General features: G+C 41.1%; 1 protein-coding gene across 4 annotated transcripts in view; it reads right to left on the reverse strand.

Moving 5' to 3' along the window:
• The window catches only part of LEF1 (lymphoid enhancer binding factor 1), a 69,530-nt gene that overhangs the window by 6,749 nt on the left and 43,863 nt on the right, over window positions 1-18,918 (reverse strand). Inside the window, exons 6-12 of one of the 4 annotated variants that reach the window (XM_074821437.1) lie at window positions 17,058-17,148; window positions 14,710-14,793; window positions 12,727-12,849; window positions 11,828-11,990; window positions 9,090-9,197; window positions 6,532-6,580; window positions 5,847-5,887 (exon numbers count right to left, since the gene is read on the reverse strand). In XM_074821437.1, coding sequence (XP_074677538.1) covers window positions 5,853-5,887; window positions 6,532-6,580; window positions 9,090-9,197; window positions 11,828-11,990; window positions 12,727-12,849; window positions 14,710-14,793; window positions 17,058-17,148 — 653 coding nt within the window. In that variant the 3' untranslated portion in view covers window positions 5,847-5,852. The remainder of the gene's footprint in view (window positions 1-5,846; window positions 5,888-6,531; window positions 6,581-9,089; window positions 9,198-11,827; window positions 11,991-12,726; window positions 12,850-14,709; window positions 14,794-17,057; window positions 17,149-18,918) is intronic. The other 3 variants (XM_074821440.1, XM_074821436.1, XM_074821439.1) reach the window with 3 other exon arrangements.

Below are 18,918 nucleotides of genomic sequence, written 5' to 3' on the forward strand. Positions count from 1 at the left end.
ACACACTACACCCCAATGAGACCTTCACTGCACAGATGCTTCCAACACTTGCTCCCACTGCTGGAACTGATGGCAGAAAGCTAGTGTCCTGAAAGGTCAGACAAACACATACTAACTGGTTGCCAGTCTCACATTTGACTGGCGTACTTCAGCTGGTCCTGCTGTGAGCTTCCTTCCTTGTACAGCTTTCCAACCCACACACTCTCAAAATTGTTTATATGGTACAGTCTTAAAAAGTGGGTAAAGGATCAGAGATTTAAAAGATGGCTTGCATAAAAAGTCTTAAAGTAGAGGATTAGGAACTGACTGGTATGAGAAGTTTGGCTCTATTAGCAGTGACTTTCACAACATCAAATTTAGGCTTTTGGGGTTTGTTTTGTTGTTTTGGGTTTTGTCATCTTCAGGATGGCTGGTTTTGCATTCATGTATATCAGAAGACCTCTTCAATCCAATCATAATCTCTAAAAGTCAGAGGCAGACAGAAGCAAAATTCAGTGCTAGAGTTTGCTAAACTTTGACAGAATTGCACTTGAATACAATTCTGTTAAAATTGGAGGGCAGATTTCACCCAAGCTTAGTCTCCAGAAACAAATGGGAAAGACTTTGACAATGTCATAAGAACTTGCTTTCTAGCTGTTCAGGAATACAGTATCAATTTCTCATTTTGAAATTTTTCATGTAAACACACTAAAGAATGAAAATGCAATACAGACCTGAGATGAACACTAAAATGCTGAGGTTTTCTTCCAATTGGGAATGAAACCCCATTTCAAAATCCTACGTTTTATTTATGAAACGGTTTGTTTCTACGGAGTTTTTCTCATGATCTTAGAATTCTCAGTCTGGTGGCGACTTAACTAAATCCACTAAAATATGCTGTTCTCATCCAGAGAAGAATGGTGCACCAGTCGTCAACTCCCTGTCCCCACCCTATCCCACAGGAAGAGTTAGAACAATAGTCGTCCCACTTTTCCTTCATTCTAGCCCAAGCCACCCACTGCTAACACCTCAGAAGTGAAACGATATGGGGGGTTTCTTAATCACTTGTAGATGTGGCTGAGCTCAAATTTCATTAGGCATCTTTAACTTCAAGCAGCATCTGCAACTTGAGCATCTCTGACATAATAAAACACGTTCTAGATATTCACCTGCTGAATTATCTACTTTTGCCCTTTGTCAGTGTCAGCTTAAAACATGAAATGCTGAAGGTCAGCTTCATAGCTGACTGTGCTGCACCCATTGATTGCAAAAACAAACATTTTGTAAATGCTTACAAAATTTTCTTGTTTCCCTAATCCCACATCTATGCTGATTGTCTAGTTGAAAGTGTTCTGCTGGTTTTTTATTTAGAAAAACCTATGCTTGGCCCCTATCCTGACTTACCCTTATCCCTCACATAGTCTCTGATTGCACCCAAAATAGCTTTTATACCCTTCCTTCCTTCCTTCCTTCCTTCCCTCCTGCACTTCACAAGGCTCCTCCGCCAGGCTGGTAAAGGCGGTTGGGGATCTCGGTGTGCTCTGCCGCCTCTCTCCCAGCAGGTGTCAGTGCCCTTCTGTACCTGCCACCTGAGCAGGAGGCGGCTTGTCTTCGGGTTTGCTCTTTTGACGTTTCTCTTGATGTCAGAGAGCCTGAAAGAGAGGAGGTTTTCTATCTTTCACCCCGGCAAGATCAATGTCAGGTCAGGATTAAGTTGCAGGAGGGGATCTGTCTGAGGACTATACCCTTTGTCTCTAGAAATTTCTATGCCTATCCAACATAGACTGAAGTTAACCAAAGTATTCAATAATACCAATATTTCAATCCAGCAAATTCTCTTCTACTCATTCTGTCCCTCTTGCCTACACTGAAGGCCCCCATTCATAGGCAAAAAAGGGAACAGGGAAACATGGGTCACACAGGAAACAATTTCTAAAGCAAATCAGGACATGTCTCTGCACCACCATCACCACACAAATTCTCACACACACTAACTTCTGCGCAAATCCTCCAGGCTCTGTTTAAAGTTTCTGAACAATCAAGGGATATGAAAAGAGGTGCAACGTTTGTTTCATTTTCAACAACTCCAGCAGCAATTTCAAGAGCACTGGGCAAGCCAGGTTAGAAAACATGTGCCTCAGAAAGCAAGGTACTACATCTTCTTTGCATCTCCGGGATACTGGCCAGAAACCCATGGTCAACCATGACCACAGTCATCAGACAGTTCTTTTCCACAGTATTCTGGCTGTAGATGGGTCCAACTTTACAGTCTGCTTTCACAACCTCACTCCTTTTAATTTCTAAGTAATAAGAAAAAGATAATCCAGTCATAGACTGTTTGTTACAACACTATCCAAAAATCACTTCTGCACTGAAATTTGGCTCTAATTTCCATGTAGGAAGTTTGAAAAGTTATAGATAATTCATTGTTTAAAGCTAAACACTCTTATTCTGATCCTTTTAAGTGCTTCTGATTGTAAATCAGTACTAGTCAAGTTTTCTCATTTTTGAAAGCTTTGCTAATCTAAATGCTCATTGTCATGGAATTTTGCAAGCCACAAATACACTTCTCACAGGTTTTCAAATGTCTATTAAGCTTCTCTATCACTATTTTTTAGCCCTTGAAGATATGCCAAAACACAATGCTAAATTATGTAGCTTGAGAGGACTTCCCAAATGCATCCTGCCATATGTCAAATGATGTGCCTTTTACAATTACTGTGCACAGCAAGTCATAAGAAGTTAACCATTTCCACATTGCGGAACAATCAGGACGAATTTTCCTTAGTACCTTTCTATTTCTTCATTGATTTAAAAATAGTCATGAGATGCTAAAAATCAGCCTTTTTTCCTTCCAAAAGTCAGATCAGATAGGAAATCAGGAATCTCCACTTCTGCCACAGAATTGCTCCCATTTACAAGTCTTCTAGAAGGTTGTGCTTAAAGTAACAAGAAAACACTCACCTTTCTGAAAGGTGCTCAACAGATGATCTCTACACTGTTCTTAATCTTAGCTTTCCTCATTTCCCCTCCCTTCCTGGCCTCTCCCAAACTCACTTTCAGCATTATCAGGTCTTATGCCGCTATCAGTTGATTTAAAAAGGAAAGAATATAGAGGAGTTATTTCTTCAACAAAAGTTTTGAACATTGTGTTTGGGCCATGTCAACTAAAAACAAAATCCTGCTTGGGGACAATTCCACAACTCTTAAAGAATGTCAACATGCTTTGGAGTACCCAGGATAATTTAGCAAAGACTGGAGTACCGGGTCACAGTATTCCTAAAGCACTCTAATATTAAAGTGTTTTACAAATTGGCCATTCAGCAGGCTGAAGGAGATCACAGAACTCAGCTAAATCCTATGCAGTGAAGCAGTAAGAAGCCTGCTGCTGTGTACAACCCCAGGAAGAGAAGCAACTTAACGCTACCACCTTGACTTCACCACTCAAATGATGTCCTAGCCAAAAAGCACGTTAGAGGTCCACCTTAAAAATCAGTTATGTGCTGAAGTGTTCCTGGACAAAAAAAAAAAACACCGCCACACCCAAAACTTTCACAGTATCTTAAATCGTTTCTGTTTGCATGTCTCTTCCGTTACTTTCCTCTGAACATCCCATCACACAACCCTCCCACCATTTCATCCTTCTCACTTACATCACCGTAATTACAGCCCTGGCTGATCTCCTTCGTGCTGATCTCGAGATTCTTTCTTTGGTCTTGCCACCTACTCATTTCTGATTCTTCTCAGATAACAGAACGCTTGTCTCCTTCCCAGACCTCCCACCCTCTTTCCCCCTCTTCCTTGCACCATCCACACGAGTAAGAAAGCTAGTGTTTTCCTGTCTTCAAGAGCTCTTTGCAGCACTCTCCGAGAGGCATTCTCAAACTTATTATCTTCATCCAGTAAAGACTACAACAGCTCTGCTGTGGGCCTGGGTAAGATATTATGCTTGTGGGCAAAACATTCTTTGGATTAGGCTTGCAAGGGGCAAGAGTCTTAACCTTCAAAAGTCTACTTTGAAGTCTGGATGATTCAGGTTCCCTAAATCATTCTGTGCATTTACTTCCAGCTAGAGCCCATCTGTACGACTCCAGTGGCGAGCATTCACTTGGCACGCAACATCTAGTGCGGCTGCCTACATGCGCATATATGGAGTCAACAGCATACTCCGCCTTCAGTGGAAGAAGGTACCTACTGTTCTCATATTCTGTGTTATAAATTGCACGAGGACAGAGAGGCAGGTATTACCAACAGTTTCCACACTGTTATGGAGCTTATGGGGAAGGGAGGAAGGGGTGTAGAGGTAAAAGGGAAAGAGAAAACCCACATACTCAGAACATTCATCCTCTTCTATTTCACCTCATCCTCTACGGAAAATGCAAACAGAGAAACTCCAACAAAAGTAGTTCAGTGTAGGCAAGGCAGTCATCCTTAGATTGTAAGGCATCCAAGAAGCCAAATATCCCCCAATTTTTAACTGTCACTTGAACCTTAGTTGTATTCCGATCCCAGTCAAGTGCTCTGCATCAATTCAGATAAATTTATGTGTGTTTTGCTTATTGGTACTGTGTTAACATCAAAGGGAAAAATACAACAGTCATGGACATGGGCAACTAAGCTGAAATATCAATTATAAAACTCAAGGTTAAAGCACTTGCTTTTTTTTTTTTTTTAATAGGTATAATACTTCCGGCAGTCACTGTAACTAACAATACTTTACAGCTACATTTGTTGTGTAGGCTACAGAACCCAAATGCTGCAATCCACATCTAAAATCAGCATGACTCAGGCATATTGCAAAGGGCAAGACTGTCTGCTTGCTTGAAAAACTTTTGCTTAGCAGGAACAAAAAGAGAGCACACATTTTGCCTTTTCACTTTACTTCAGCTTAAAAAAACCCCCATGTCCGAAGTCTTAAACCCAACCAAGTTTAGACTGACCAGGATAATGGCATAACTACAGAAGAGGCTTGAATCATGCTGACTGACTGACAACTGACTACTCCAAGTGCCAAGGGGATCATGTGGCCAAACAAGGCAGAGGGAGAGGGGATAAAGAGCCCATTTCTGTTGCAATGCACAGATGAGTTAAGAAAGCGTTATTTTTTCAGACAGTGTAGAAGTAACTATTATGTCAAATGAATGCCACTCCTACTAGAAAACATATCACACTGAGAGGAAGAGAAGGACCAGCCTTCCAACACGAACACTGAAAAACTCACTGTGGTACTGTGTGCACTCACAGGCAGACTAGATAGTGTTGTTATTGGATATGTGTAATCACTAGTCAGTCCACCTTCTGTGCAGATGATATGATATGAAGAGAGAAAACACACGCTGGAAATACAACAACAACAAAAAAACCAACGTGCACCACACATTTAATACCACTGTACCATCGAGGGAGAAATTCTTGATATAACTGAAACATAGTCCCATTTTCTTAGCAGATGTTTTGTTAGTATACAGGTGAATAAATTTTTAAAAAGTGTACCCAGCCAGCATCTTGTAGATGTCAGCACATAAAATGTACTCTGAAGCCAGGGTCTAACCTGCTCTTATAAACTGTGACAGTCTGCTGGCTGGGAGGGTTTGCATTGCTTAATAAACCCATCCCTGTGCTTCACAGGCAGACTTGCAGCGAGTCAGTGAGGTATGGTCAATTTGAAAATATTAAGGTTAAGAAGTGAAATGGTGAACACCTAATGGATAGCCGGTATAAAAACCATCAATAGTCAAAGTAACATTAGCTTTGGGATATGATACTTCTGCAATTTTTGCTAAATTCATAGTATTGCATAAAATTTATAAGAAAGCTTATTTTACAATTCAGTTTTATCATCAGGAAAGCTTTAGAGATGTTCTTACCATGCTTCAGATGTAGGCAGCTGTCATTCTGGGGCCTGTACCTGTAGAAGATTGTTTTCCTTTAACAAATTTCTGTTACAGTGTTTTTGCACATTCCAAATATTCCTACAGTATTACATGGATTTTTTTTGGTGTGTTTTTGGTTTTATTGTTTGGTGTTTTTATGGTTCTTATACCAGCCATTTTTGTTGGGGAAAACAGGGTGTTTCTTTGTATATATTTTACAGGCAAAGAGGAGACCTCACTGATGCTTTTAGCCAACCTACTAGACAGCTGTTAGTGTACACAGAAATGTAAAATACAGGGATAAAATACACAGTGGTTACAAAAAGGTCAGTGTAAAGTTTCCAGCATCCAATAATCCCACACAGTATTTGATTCATAGTTAAGTCTAAGAGTGATACATCAATTCAGGAGAAAAGCAAAGTAAAGCAGGACAGTGATTGTAGCAATGCGTAAGTTCAGCCAAAGATGTTGATGCAGTCAGGACTGCTGTACAGAAAGGCGTAAGGGAAAGGAGACATGTATCGTGTGCATTTTCACAAGCTTGCATTCAAAGTGAAGTATTTTAAAACATCTAATAGAAGCAAGTGTTAGAGAAAAGCATGTAAAAATTAAATAGCGCAAGCCCTGGTTTCTAAAATATACCTGAGGTGAATGGTAAGAGGAGTTGGTCATGGCCTACCTGATGCTGATTCCTGCAACTTTTCTCTCTTCCTCTTCTTTTTCTTCCCCTGGAAAACAGGCAATTTTACCATACCATGACACACACAGAACTCTTTTAGTCACTCCCCCACCTCACAGCATAGGAACGAAAACCATCTGGACACTGAAAAAGTGGTTAGTAAAAAAAAACCCAACAATTGTTTTTGTGGTAGCTAGAACCTTTTCTAACCCACTTCCAACTGTTTCAATGGTAACAAGGTTTGCTCTCAGCATCTATGGAGAAATATGCACATGAGTAATACTCATTTTTATATCCACATGGAATTACAATTTCTGGCAGTTTTTCAACTAACGCTGGCAGCTGCAACCATCTAAAAGACTTCTCACGCTTAATAATCTGATGACACATATGTTGATATCATAATTTATGGCTCTTACAAGAACTCTTCACACATTCAGATACTTACACTGTCATACATGGCAACAGCAGACAGGGTGTTGAAAGTACCTAGGACGACCATGGCTTGTCCCCAGGGTGCAAACCAGCCAACTAAAACTGTTCTGATAACGCTTGTACCTTAACAAAAGCCAAGTCTCATATGGCTGTGGCGGGAGAACATGCTGTGCAATCATCAAATAGCAGACTGCTGTACAGTGGAGCACCCTTACAACATGACTGAGGTGCAGGACAGAAATGGCCATCAGGCAGCTGTCTTTCTTGGACACCACGCTGGCACCAGCGTGCTGGCGCAGGCCCATCGTGCCAACCCATACACTCGGCCCTCTCCTGCACCCCCATCTATGGAAAAGGCCAGTGCTCCCAGTTCACACAGTCTTTCAGGAAACAAAAGGACAGTTTAGACCCACAATTTTAAACCTCAATCATCTTGCATCGCCCTAATTACAACTTTGGTATTCCTCCATATGAATTCTCTTCATTGTCCTGCACTGTCAGTCAAAGCTTTTTTTTGTTTTGCTTTTTTTTTTTTAAAAAAAAGTAATATCCATTTATATTTTAAAGAAGCCTTCAAGCTGCCAGGACAGGCTCGAACAGATGAGCAATGGTAAACCTTGGTGCAGTTGCTCTAAGCAGGACTGCAGCCCACTGTCCATCCTTCTGCCCCCACAGCCAGAGGTTACCCCACTCAGGTCAGCTGGCAGCCACCAACGCATGTCTCGGTGCAGACCATGTCATGCCTAGGGGCCACAGACTGGAAGGGCTGAGGTGGCGGGACATGTCTTTCTGTTAGCCAGCTCTGTAAGGTGATGGGATGGACAGCAGGTGATGGGAGAAACCACCTCAAACCGCTGCAGTGCTTACTGATGGACAGCAAGCGAGGGCCCCAGACACAGGCTACAGTGAAGCTACGGCAGATGAAGTCAAGCAGTCTCCAGTCTGCTCTGACAGCATGGGCTTGCCTGACTCTTAAGCTCATATCCTTATTTACCCTGGCAGCAGGGCTGGGTAATGCCCTGTGAGTGAGCTCCCAAAGGCGGGACCAAGACTAGAGGTTGGAAAGCAGACTTCAAGGGCTCTGGGAAATCCACAGCAATGTACTTTATTACTTAGGCACCAAGGCAATGCTTCTGTGTTAGTGCAGATGTTAACATGGAAAAATCATGCAAGGAAAATTATGTTTTATTCTCTATGGCAGGCTGACTTCGAGTGCTAAAACATACTGAAAGCTGATCCGAGATCCATCTATGAGATACCAGAAGTGGAGGAACAGAAGGAAAAGGCTGGGCTGAAAACTACTTGTCAGCATTCCCAAATGAGGTAGTTTCTGATAACCCCAGCACACGCAGACACTACCACGTTATGAAAACACCATGCTTCTCATGACTATCACACAACTTTGCAGGACTACTACTGTGCTTACAAAACTGGGCACAGATGTCAGCAAGACCAAGGCATTTGCTTCGGAGATGATCACGTAATTTATGTGTCAACGTCTTCTATGCCAAAGACCTCCCTAAGAGGCTCTAGCTTACAACGAAAATTTTGGTTAAGCTGAACAGTAGCTGTGCTGGATTGCAAATGTCAGTACTTCTCCAGTTTCTGTTAACACTGTATTTAGGTGCCTCATACTCTTTAATGTCCACAAGACATCACTGAAGTAAAGAAATACTGCTGTTCACATAATACAGATGGAAAACTGAGCCAGATATAGCATGTACACTTCTTATCACAGTAAATAATGTCACAGCTGATGGGGGGATGGAAAGGAGCCCAGATCTCAGGCTAGGATCAGTCACTCAGGATTGCAGCTTCCGAGTTTCGTAACATAATGTATTGCTACACTGACAGGTCATTGTAAACACGATAGTATAATTGTGCAGTACAAGCTGTGCAACGTGCTATTAACACTTGTTTGATATTTAATTGTAAAATAAGAGTAATTGTAAAAAAACTTTTTAGCTTCGAAGTGCAAACAAATATAAGGCTTATGTTATATGTTTGTTCACCATCCCTGCATCCAGAAGTTTCCACAAGTTAAAAAGAAAAAGAAAAAAGAAAAAAAAAAAGGTTAGGTAAAGGAAGTTAATTTGAAAAGAGCCTTCAAGTGAGCAACTTACATAGTTGTCTCTTGCAGACCAGCCTGGATAAAGCTGCATGTGTAGCTGCCTTTCTTTACGAGCTAGTTCATAATATTTCGCTTGTTCTTCACGGGAGAGAGCATGCCACTGCAAACAAAATAAACACAGCATTAGTCTAGGAAATAACTCATACCTAGGCATCAGATGACATGAGCAAGTGTTTTTGTGACTTTGAATCAGTCCTTCCCCACTGCAAAAATGAAATTCATTAGCAATTACAAGCACCCATGTTTATTAACCAACTTTCAGGCATTTGTCAGCTCTGCAACTGCCAAGTGCCTTAAGCAAGACAAAAATCATTTATGAAAACAGGGCTCACCAAATAATGTGCTTACAGAACCATGCTCTCCCAACACTACTTAAAAAAAACCCCACCACACCACTCCCCCCCAAAAAAACCAACAACACTCCACCTTTTAGCTCCTGACAAAACAGAAAGGTTTTGTGCTGCTTTTAAAGAGCAGCAAGCCCCCCACCACAGAAGGGTTTGCTGTCTTAGTTTTAAGCAGCAGCTACACACAGGTTTTCAATGCGAACACAGAGGGCTTTCTAGGCACCAGCAGGCTCCTGTTCCAAGATCAACCTCTAAGTATTGAGCTTCAAGGTACCTGCTTCCTGGTTTCTTCTTATTGTAACAGAAGAAAATGGCAACTGCAAAAAGTTTCTAAGATACAGAAACCACAGAACTGTAGTCTTACAAATTACATGAGTTGACCTCTGTAGCCAAATAAGGATAAACTTCCTGCTTTTATCTACTTTAAAAAAAAAAAAAAAGCCAAAAAAAAAAAACCCAACAAAAAAATCCCTCACAAGCTGCACATTTGAAAAGGCACCAGCTACATCAGTATCTAATAATTCTGGTCTTGTTGAAACACTATCATACACCTGAACCAAAAAGAGTAAAGGCCTTTTGTTTAGAATCAAGTTCCACTGCTGCAGCATTAGAAACATCTTCTTGCTTGACTTTGACAACATGCAGGGTGAGGGGAGGAAGAGATGATATTAAGAAAAAAAAAAAAAAAACAGAGATGAAACCATTAAGACACTCATGCAAGAATAATTTATTTACAGAACTAGGATTTCAAATCAGATCATATTTGTACAATTTGTTGCTTTGTTACATGTCAGAAGATGTGAATTAAAGGGTTTGTCTGTCTGGACTTAGCAAGTTCAATGTGTTACTGAACAGCCGTTCAGCCTATTTGCAACTCTCAAAGTCCACACATGCATTCCAAAACTGGAAGGGAGTGAACATCAGAGAGCCCAGCACCACACAAAGCATCAGCTCTGGAGAACAGAGGTGGTTCCAGAGTGGCACAGAGTATAGTAAATAGTGACCAGGGTGACTGGACGCAAAACATTCAATGATAATTAATCTCCAAGCAATTCTGTTGGATAACTCATGCATTGTTTGTACCACAGTAAAAGTGGAATTTGAGGTACTTTCATGGAGAACAGTAACTTGAAAGAGTCCAAGCTGTGGAGAAAGCAGGGAGTGGACCACTGAGGCTTGATTCATTACCAAAATGGAGATAAATAAGACACTGCCCTCATTCAGGCTGAGAAAACAAGGCTGACATCCTAAGTAACTAAGATGATTGATTACTGAGGGAGTGAGAATGAAAACCTGATCCTAGAGACTTGCATGAAAGAATGGAAAAGGCAAGCACCGAGATGTCCTTTAAGAGGAGGTAACAAGAACACCAGAGAAAAGGCAGAAGGCTGCAAGGACAAGCACCAATGGATTTCTGCTCTGAGGTGGGGGTGGGGTGTGGTGAGGGGAGGGGAGGGAAGTCTTCAGATTGTAACAGAGGAGTAGCAGTTAAGGTCACGCACTGACTTCCCACTTAAAAGCACAGGGTTTTCAGACAGCTGCAGTGTCTCTCAATATTGACTTAGTGGTCAAGAAGAGAGGTTCACTGAGCAACGGGATTTGAATAATCCCTACTCAAACTCAGATTGAACCAAAAGTTGTCCCTTTTCTCATTTCTGGGACAGTCAAAGTCAAAAGGGCATCTACCTCTGCTGCTTTACCTTGGAAGAACACTGACAGTGAACATGAAGTTTGTAATTGCGGGCTGGCCTGCAAATCTTTTTTCAGAGCATGGAAAGAACAAAACATGCCTACAATGCCACAGAAGCAAATGGCTCTCAGCAAGGCTTTGGGACATGTGCTGGGATCATCAGTACTCAACTGGCGAGTTTAGAGACATTCAAAACTTGACTGGACATGTCCCTGATGTAACTGGACCTGCTCTGAGCAGGTGTTGGACTAAACAACCTCCACAGGTCCCTCCCAACCTACATGTCTTTACAATTGGACCACATTATAGTCACTTTTGAGTTCCATCTCCACTGGCGTCCAGTGTTCATCTTTGAATGATCCCTTCCTGCTCTGATGGGCGCTAGCCTAAGGGAGGACCCAGAAGGTGATTTGAATGCTCCTTCCATGTGTGAATGAGGATATTTTATGCCTGAGGTGCTGACGCTGTGACATGAGTGGAACAGACACCAATTTGATGATGTTGCTAATGCTGAAAAAAGAAAATCAAGATACTACTTTTATTTTTAGTTGCATGTTTTATCTTCTATAGCTAATTTGATAGTTGCACATTAGTTAGCACCTCAAGCAGAAAGTGAGCCATCACACCCAACTAAAGGGAAACACACACAAATCAGCAGCACGCATGAGTATACGCACACCCTCCCATACATACCCTTCTGCCAAGAATCTGGTTGATAGCTGCGCTTTCTTTCAGAGTACACTCTGCTACAACGTTCGCTCTCATTTCTTTCATGTACAACATGAAAGCATTCAGAGGTTTCTTAATATGAGGTCTTTTTGGCTCTTGTTCTTTTCTCTGTTCGTGCTGAGGCTTCCTAAAACGTGGTGGGGGAAAGGGAAAGGAGGGGAAAGAAAGCATCCATTTATTTTCAGCCTAAAAAAACCCGAATGGAAAATTACCAACCTGTGGTTACAGTAGCATTTAAGTAGTAAGAATGAGAATTTCATTGGTCATGTCCCATCCACTTTCATATCTTTTCAGAGAATTGACTTAATTTAATACTCAGGGAGGATGTCAGGTTGACATTCTCTAGCAAATAACATTTGATCGATCTGTGAATCCACTCCAAATTCATCAGTTGTCTCAATTCTCTTTTTGAAAGGCTATCCATAGTACCCTAGAAGACCACTGCTACAGGCAGGAGAATAACTCCTCATCTGCTTCTTTCTTAGGCCTTTTGCTTTCAAGTACTAAGCAGTAAGGCTGCTTTTTACTAGCAAATTTTGCAGTTGAGAACTTTTCCAGCAGAGTTATGAGTTCACACTCAAGCAACATTTACAGGTACATAGGTCCATGATTATCTCTGAATCAAGATAACTGTTGCCGATGATAGCTAGAAAGTGCTGCACTGGAATGAAAAAGGGCTTCATGTCTCATTACTCTTCCCAAACAGTAGCCCACACCTCCTGTTTTAGTTATAGAAGAAGAGTTCAAATTCAAAGAGGTCATGAAAGACACTTTTTTTTTTTTAACCTCCTTGACTCTTCTTCAGGTGGAATTAGTTCTCAAACGTTTATACATTAAGGGCTAGTGCAGAAAGGCAGACTCACACATGCATTAGCTCACTGTCGTTGTGCGGATGTTCTTGTTTTACTTGAGGTGTTACAATGGCTGGGTGAGGGATTCCAGTTGTGTGAGGGCCAGGAGGACCAGGAATCATGTGATGTGAAAACCTAAAAGAGAAAACAAAGGAAGATCTGTAACCCTGCTGAAGACAGTCATCAAACATGTATGACAGCAATGGGATGAGAATGCAAACACTACAGAGCTTGCAATGGAAGACAATTCTTTAAGAGTGCATGAAAAATATTTGGCTAAGATTTGTGCATTGCAGCCTATTTATTCAAGAAAAACAAACAAACAAATCAGTCAACATTTTGGTTGTAAAGAAGTTATTTTATTACCTTTCAGGCAAACAGTTTTAGCAATGCACACAAGAAACATTTAATGGTTGTACTGTTGCACTGACTAGCAATAAAAATACACATTTCTTAACCAAAAAACTGTATTTCCACACCAAGATATAAACATTCTTAAAATATCCACCACCAGCCAATGCAAAGGAGGGAACTGCCATGCAGAAACAAAATAAAAGAAGAGTCTTTTCAAGAAGTCCCTGATGGCTCCCTAAGGAATCTCTTTTCAAGATACTTAAGCTAAAAGATTTTAACATCACTTCATCTAAACTCACTATCCTTCCCTTAAATGCTTAAAATAAAAATAAATTTAAATTTAAAAAACCCTGCATCCTGGAAGAAGAAAAAAAAAAAAAAAAAAAAAGAGAAAGACTTTTGTCCTAAACAAACCTTCCTTTCATTTGTACAAGAAGGAAAATGGACAAGAAAACCAAGGTACCACTAACTCAGTCATCCCACCCTACTAACCCAGATTGTCCTCAAAGATAGCTGAGATGGATCTTGAAGGTGCTGAGCACTGCAAGCTCAAGTGCAGCAGAAAACCTGCACACTTTATTTTGAACTGGTGGACAGTACCATTAACATCAAAAGTAAGCTCATGCTCCAAAGGTCTGCTAAATGAGTGCTAGTTAAGGAATCGCATCTAACCTCTCCTTTTTCCATTCTCTAGTCCCCTTGCCCCTTTCCTTCATGCTATCAAAATAAAGCAAACACAAAGCCCTGTAACCCAAATCAGGTTTCACTATGGAGAAAGAATGGGTTTTCTTCCCAATCACCTTGACAGGCACATGCTTATCATTCCCCTGTAAAGAAGTGAAGGGACAGCGATAATCCAAAGGAGCCCACACAAATAGAGGCAAGAGGACCCACTACTTAACAAATGGCCTGTCTTAAATCCCCGTGCAAGGCAATGCGTCTTCTACAGATCTCACAAAAAAGCCCCAAGAATGGTATATTGCAACCTTGTGTACACCAAGCACAGGATGCAGAAGCTGTCTTTAGAGTGCAAAAGCAGAGGAGAGGAGGTCTGGAGTGTGTCATGGCCAAGTCTCAATTAGCATTGCTTGCTTGCACCTAGACATAAAGACACAGTGCCTGATTCACACACCAGTACAAATACACTGTGCTGGCATCCCTTGCCATTAGTGGCTTTGGGCTATGAAATACCTACTTGAGAGCAAGTTTCCACACAGAATGATACCTAAATGATTCAACACTAATTACCAACAACTTTCAAATTGGAACTAGAGAACACATACTAGAGTGACAATCCACCTAGTTGCATACTTACATGAGCAAAACCCAAGGATGCACATATATGTTGCATCTAGAAATGAACTAACAACTCATTTCAGATGAAACAGCTCAATTAATTATTGACAATTCACTGGTGCTCCTAATTGCAGTACTTCAGAGACTGCCAAGAAAATGCTGAATGAGACCAGTGTGGGATCCAGGCAAACTGTATATACACAAATATGTTAAATAAAAATGTACGCATAAAGTTTTAGCTGACTGAAAAGCAAGCAAAGGCAGACCAAGATGCAAGCAGAAGAGCAACCTGCCCTCTAATGCCAGCAGTTACTCCCCAGTCAGTCATTCACCTCCTACACCTACCTGGACATGGAAGGGTCGACTGAGAGTGAGGATGGATAGGGCTGCCTGAATCCACTCGAGATGGGATATACAGGCTGACCTTGCCTGAGGTCACAGAAGAAAGGAACCCATCAATCATACGATATGGTATTCAATAGTTACTCTAGAGTTACAAGCACTTGATGGGAACTCAGTACTAGTCACAAATAAATAGTAATAGGTAAAACTTTCAAGAATTCTGCTGTATTCAAAGCTAAGGAATACTTGAATGCTTTGGACTTTCTCCCTTGCTACTGAAAGATTCCCAATCGAGGTTTCCACCGGGGAGGAAAGCAAAACAACCAGCCTTCTTCCCCCAAAGCACACATGCATGCACCACACACACACACACACAACATGCATGCACACTACCTCTATTCCTCTCTCACCTTGTTTTAAAAGCACTGGAATCAGATTTGGTTAACTAGCTCTTAGGAGAGAGGAATTTTATTCTAAATAGTTCTACTGTACATCAGTGCAAGAACACCAAACTGAATTATCAAGCTAGAAAACCTTTTGAACAGTTTTACTAAGTCTTTGAAAACTCGGAACTCTCTCCATTTGCATCTTCTCTAGTGATGTTCAAATAGCCAGCTTTTCTAAGTACAAGGTTATTTGATGAGAAAACCCCACAACCACCTAAAAGCCCACAGCAACACAAGTCCATCTTAACTACTTACAGTTCAGACTTTGCAATCCAGTAAGAGAAGCTTGTGTGAAATTCTTACCTCCTCTATACTCCCAAAATATATGGAGTATTTTGTCACCAGCCTGTCATTTGGACTCTAGTTTTCATCATCATCACTACATTTTGTTTACTTTCAGTTAGCAACAGTTCAGGTTGCGACTACAATTAACACCCTGAAGTAACATGCTATGGTAATGCAAACAAATACCAGTTCAGCCCAAATACCTGAACCAGCCCAGAAAGACCACCACACATATCAATCCTATTCAGACAGTTACTTATTGACTGGCAGATCAGCTTTTAGAGGGGAAAAAAAGGAATATTGGGCTTTATAAGGTTCAGGATACAGGTTTCACACTTGGAGTACGTTACTGGAAATGAGCAGTGCTAAAAGGGGGGGGGAAAAAAAAAACAAGGTGGAGGAAGTCTCAGCAGTGCTATGGCACAAAAGGCAGCTGGAAACTGTATAGCATAAGGGATGGCTGGGTATGTCCTGCTGTTGGTGAGTGCCACTGAACACATGCCCAGGCCTTCTAAGATTGGATCTTGTCTCTCCTTTCTCTTTTCCCTCTTCCCTCCCCCCAGCCTCTGCATGGAGAAACCACTCAGAAGAAATGATTGACCACATCTGGAAAACGCATGCCAGGAACTTCCTGGTGGTGGTGGTGGAGGTGGGGAGTCAGTCAGGCAGCAATGAACAGAGAGTGGGGAGGGGTGGAACGAATAAAAAATAGAGAGTCAGATACTTCCATATTTTAGTTTGGTATCTGTAAATAATTTGTTCCAAAAAGGCATGTGGCTCTTCCTAAAGGTTTGCCAGCAATACAGCATTTCACCATCTTCTGCTCTCTACTTTCTCTGCTTGTTGTGATCTGGATCATGTTTCCCTCCCACAGACACATTAAAAAATAAAAAAAAAAAATCTGCATTGCTCCTTGCATGGGCACAGACTAGTCAAGATACAGATTCTAAAGCACTGAAATTGTTGCTGAGTTTCCTTATTCCCTGGTCTGACCGAACTGAGGGCAAGTACCTATCCACCCCAAGCAGACATGAAGCAACCAGTCAAATCGATTACTCTGAAAATATCACGTTTCCTCCAAAAGGAAAATGACACCTGAGTGGCAGTGAGAGATCCTGAGAGTGATAGTATTAGCAAGAGCAGCAAAATCTCCCAGTGACAGACACTTCTCTCCCTACAGAAACTGTAGAAAGCAGCAGACTACAGAAGTTTGTTCCCCATTTGGGTGCAGTTTCAAGATTTCCCCCCACACACACACTTCAAAGTTCCTTCTTACCTCTTCCCTCCCATCACTAATTGCAGTTTTGTTTATTAAAAATTTACATTTAATTCCTTGAGAAATGTTTTCTGCTATCTTTCCAAATGCCAAGAGCCACAAATCTGAGCCATAAGAAATATATAGACTTCAAAGTGAAATCTACACACTTGAATTTCTGTACTGGTTCAAAAACCAGATTCAATTCATTCTAAAGATCAACATTTTATGATCTTTTCAGCTAAAATAACGTAGTAATTTCTTACTTCAGCAACATTCTTATTTTGTAAATGCTGCGACTGATTCAACAACAGTGAATGGTGTGAACATGCACCTTTGTCTGAAAAGAAGCTAAAAGATCTTACCAGCCAAGAGGTGGTGTTATCTGTCCAACCCCCCCTGGAGACAAGGGATAGAAGGTAGGGAGATCAGGAGCTGGAGGATGCCTGGACATGCCTGTTAAAGAGCACAGAAGAATGAATGACTTTCCCCTCAAAATACTACAGGTGAGCTACAGTACACAGCTAACATGGCCAACACTATGATGGAATTAGTGCTCTGGATAATAACCACCTTCTTGGTTAGTGTTAAAAGCAAATGGCTACCCATGCCACCTTTAAAATAATAACTAACTTGCACATGATATTGCAATTCAAAGGGAAATACTGGAAAAAACAAAGTGGAAGGAGGCAATAAACGCATGGATAAGGACCTGCGCAAGTTTAGATCTCCTGTACAGCATATTAGGCAATACTGTCCTCTCAATGGTTTCACCAAACCTGATCAAATCCTGAGGACCTCTTCTAACACAGCATGAAACAAGAGGAAAATAAAGCGTTGTCAAAGAGGCAGCACAGCAGAGCTATTAGATTAGGTAAATTGCTACTTGTACATTTTCACAGGTTCCCTTATGGATTCATAGATTTTGGAAACTTGCTACCACAGAGGATCAGTGGTTAATTAAGAATCATTTTCAGGCCTGTAATGGTCACACTTGATATGATTCATTTGGCTTCCAATTGTCACTCCAGCTCCAACTAAGCTCTTCATCAAGTTGACTCCTGTGGGCTCCAAGGTCAATCTGTTTTGCATTGGTAGTATTTCACGGAAAAATAAAAGTCTGATCGGGAATGATCCATCAGCTCACATTCCCCAGAACACAGAGTCCTACAACTGCAAGAATCACCTCAAGATTAAAGCTAATCCTCGTCCCAAAAGGGTCTGTGGTCTCCATTCTTCACCTAAACCTTGTGCCCCCAAGAGACATGGAATTACGGTTGCAGAGGCCACAAAGACATTGGTTTATTTAAATGTGTTTGGGGAAGAGGGGGCTGAAGCAGAAGGAATTGTTAAGTCTACTTCACGTGTTAAATCAGCTGCTTTAAAAGGGTATTAAATATTTATGTCATGACACTCCAGAGGTCCAAGACTGAGTGTGTGCTACCTTGAGACTTGGTTTATAGATTGATGCTACTGATTTATTCCCTGTTCCCCCCCTCCAGTTTGTATGTAAATCTTCTGAATTTAATTATAAGATCTGAAGAATATCTTTCAGGACTATGTACAGGAAAGGATGGAAAACAATACTGGTGGTGTTATTGTCTCAAAAAAGCTAAATTCTCAGACTTGGAACCACAACCTGAGTGAGGATCAAATTTCTGGCCTGTTGTCTTTTCAAAGGTATAAAACAGCTGGTGGCTGACAGGAGAGGGAACACTTTATATATCCCAGGGTTTTTACATGAGAGGAAATGTTCTTTCAGAGCAGTTAAAAAAAAAAAAAAAAAAGGTGAAAAAACAAGCCCAGCGTCTCATCTCTCTCCTCTCTGGTGAGGGTTGATGCTCCTGGGAGTGATGACATGACCTTGCCCCTGCCAGACCAAGTTCTGTGCAAGGAGATGAGCCACTCCTTCCCCAAAATCCACATTTCTGACCCATGGAGACAACGCTGCTCTCCCTACACTAACGCACAGTGGTTATTGCTAATCAAAACTTTTGACCCCTTACAGAGGGCTGCCAGCTACCTAACACCCAGCAGGAACACGCGCAGCTACTGTATGGCCAGCACTCTCCAAAGCAAGTTCTTGCTCAGAAGAGGGTTAAGAAAAAAAATTTTAAAAAATTTTAAAAATGTTAAAAAATTAAAAAAAAATAATATAAAATAATATAAAATAATATAAAATAATATAAAATAATATAAAATAATATAAAATAATATAAAATAATA

The sequence above is a fragment of the Strix aluco genome, chromosome 4 (genome assembly GCF_031877795.1).
Source record: "Strix aluco isolate bStrAlu1 chromosome 4, bStrAlu1.hap1, whole genome shotgun sequence".
NCBI lineage: Eukaryota > Metazoa > Chordata > Aves > Strigiformes > Strigidae > Strix > Strix aluco.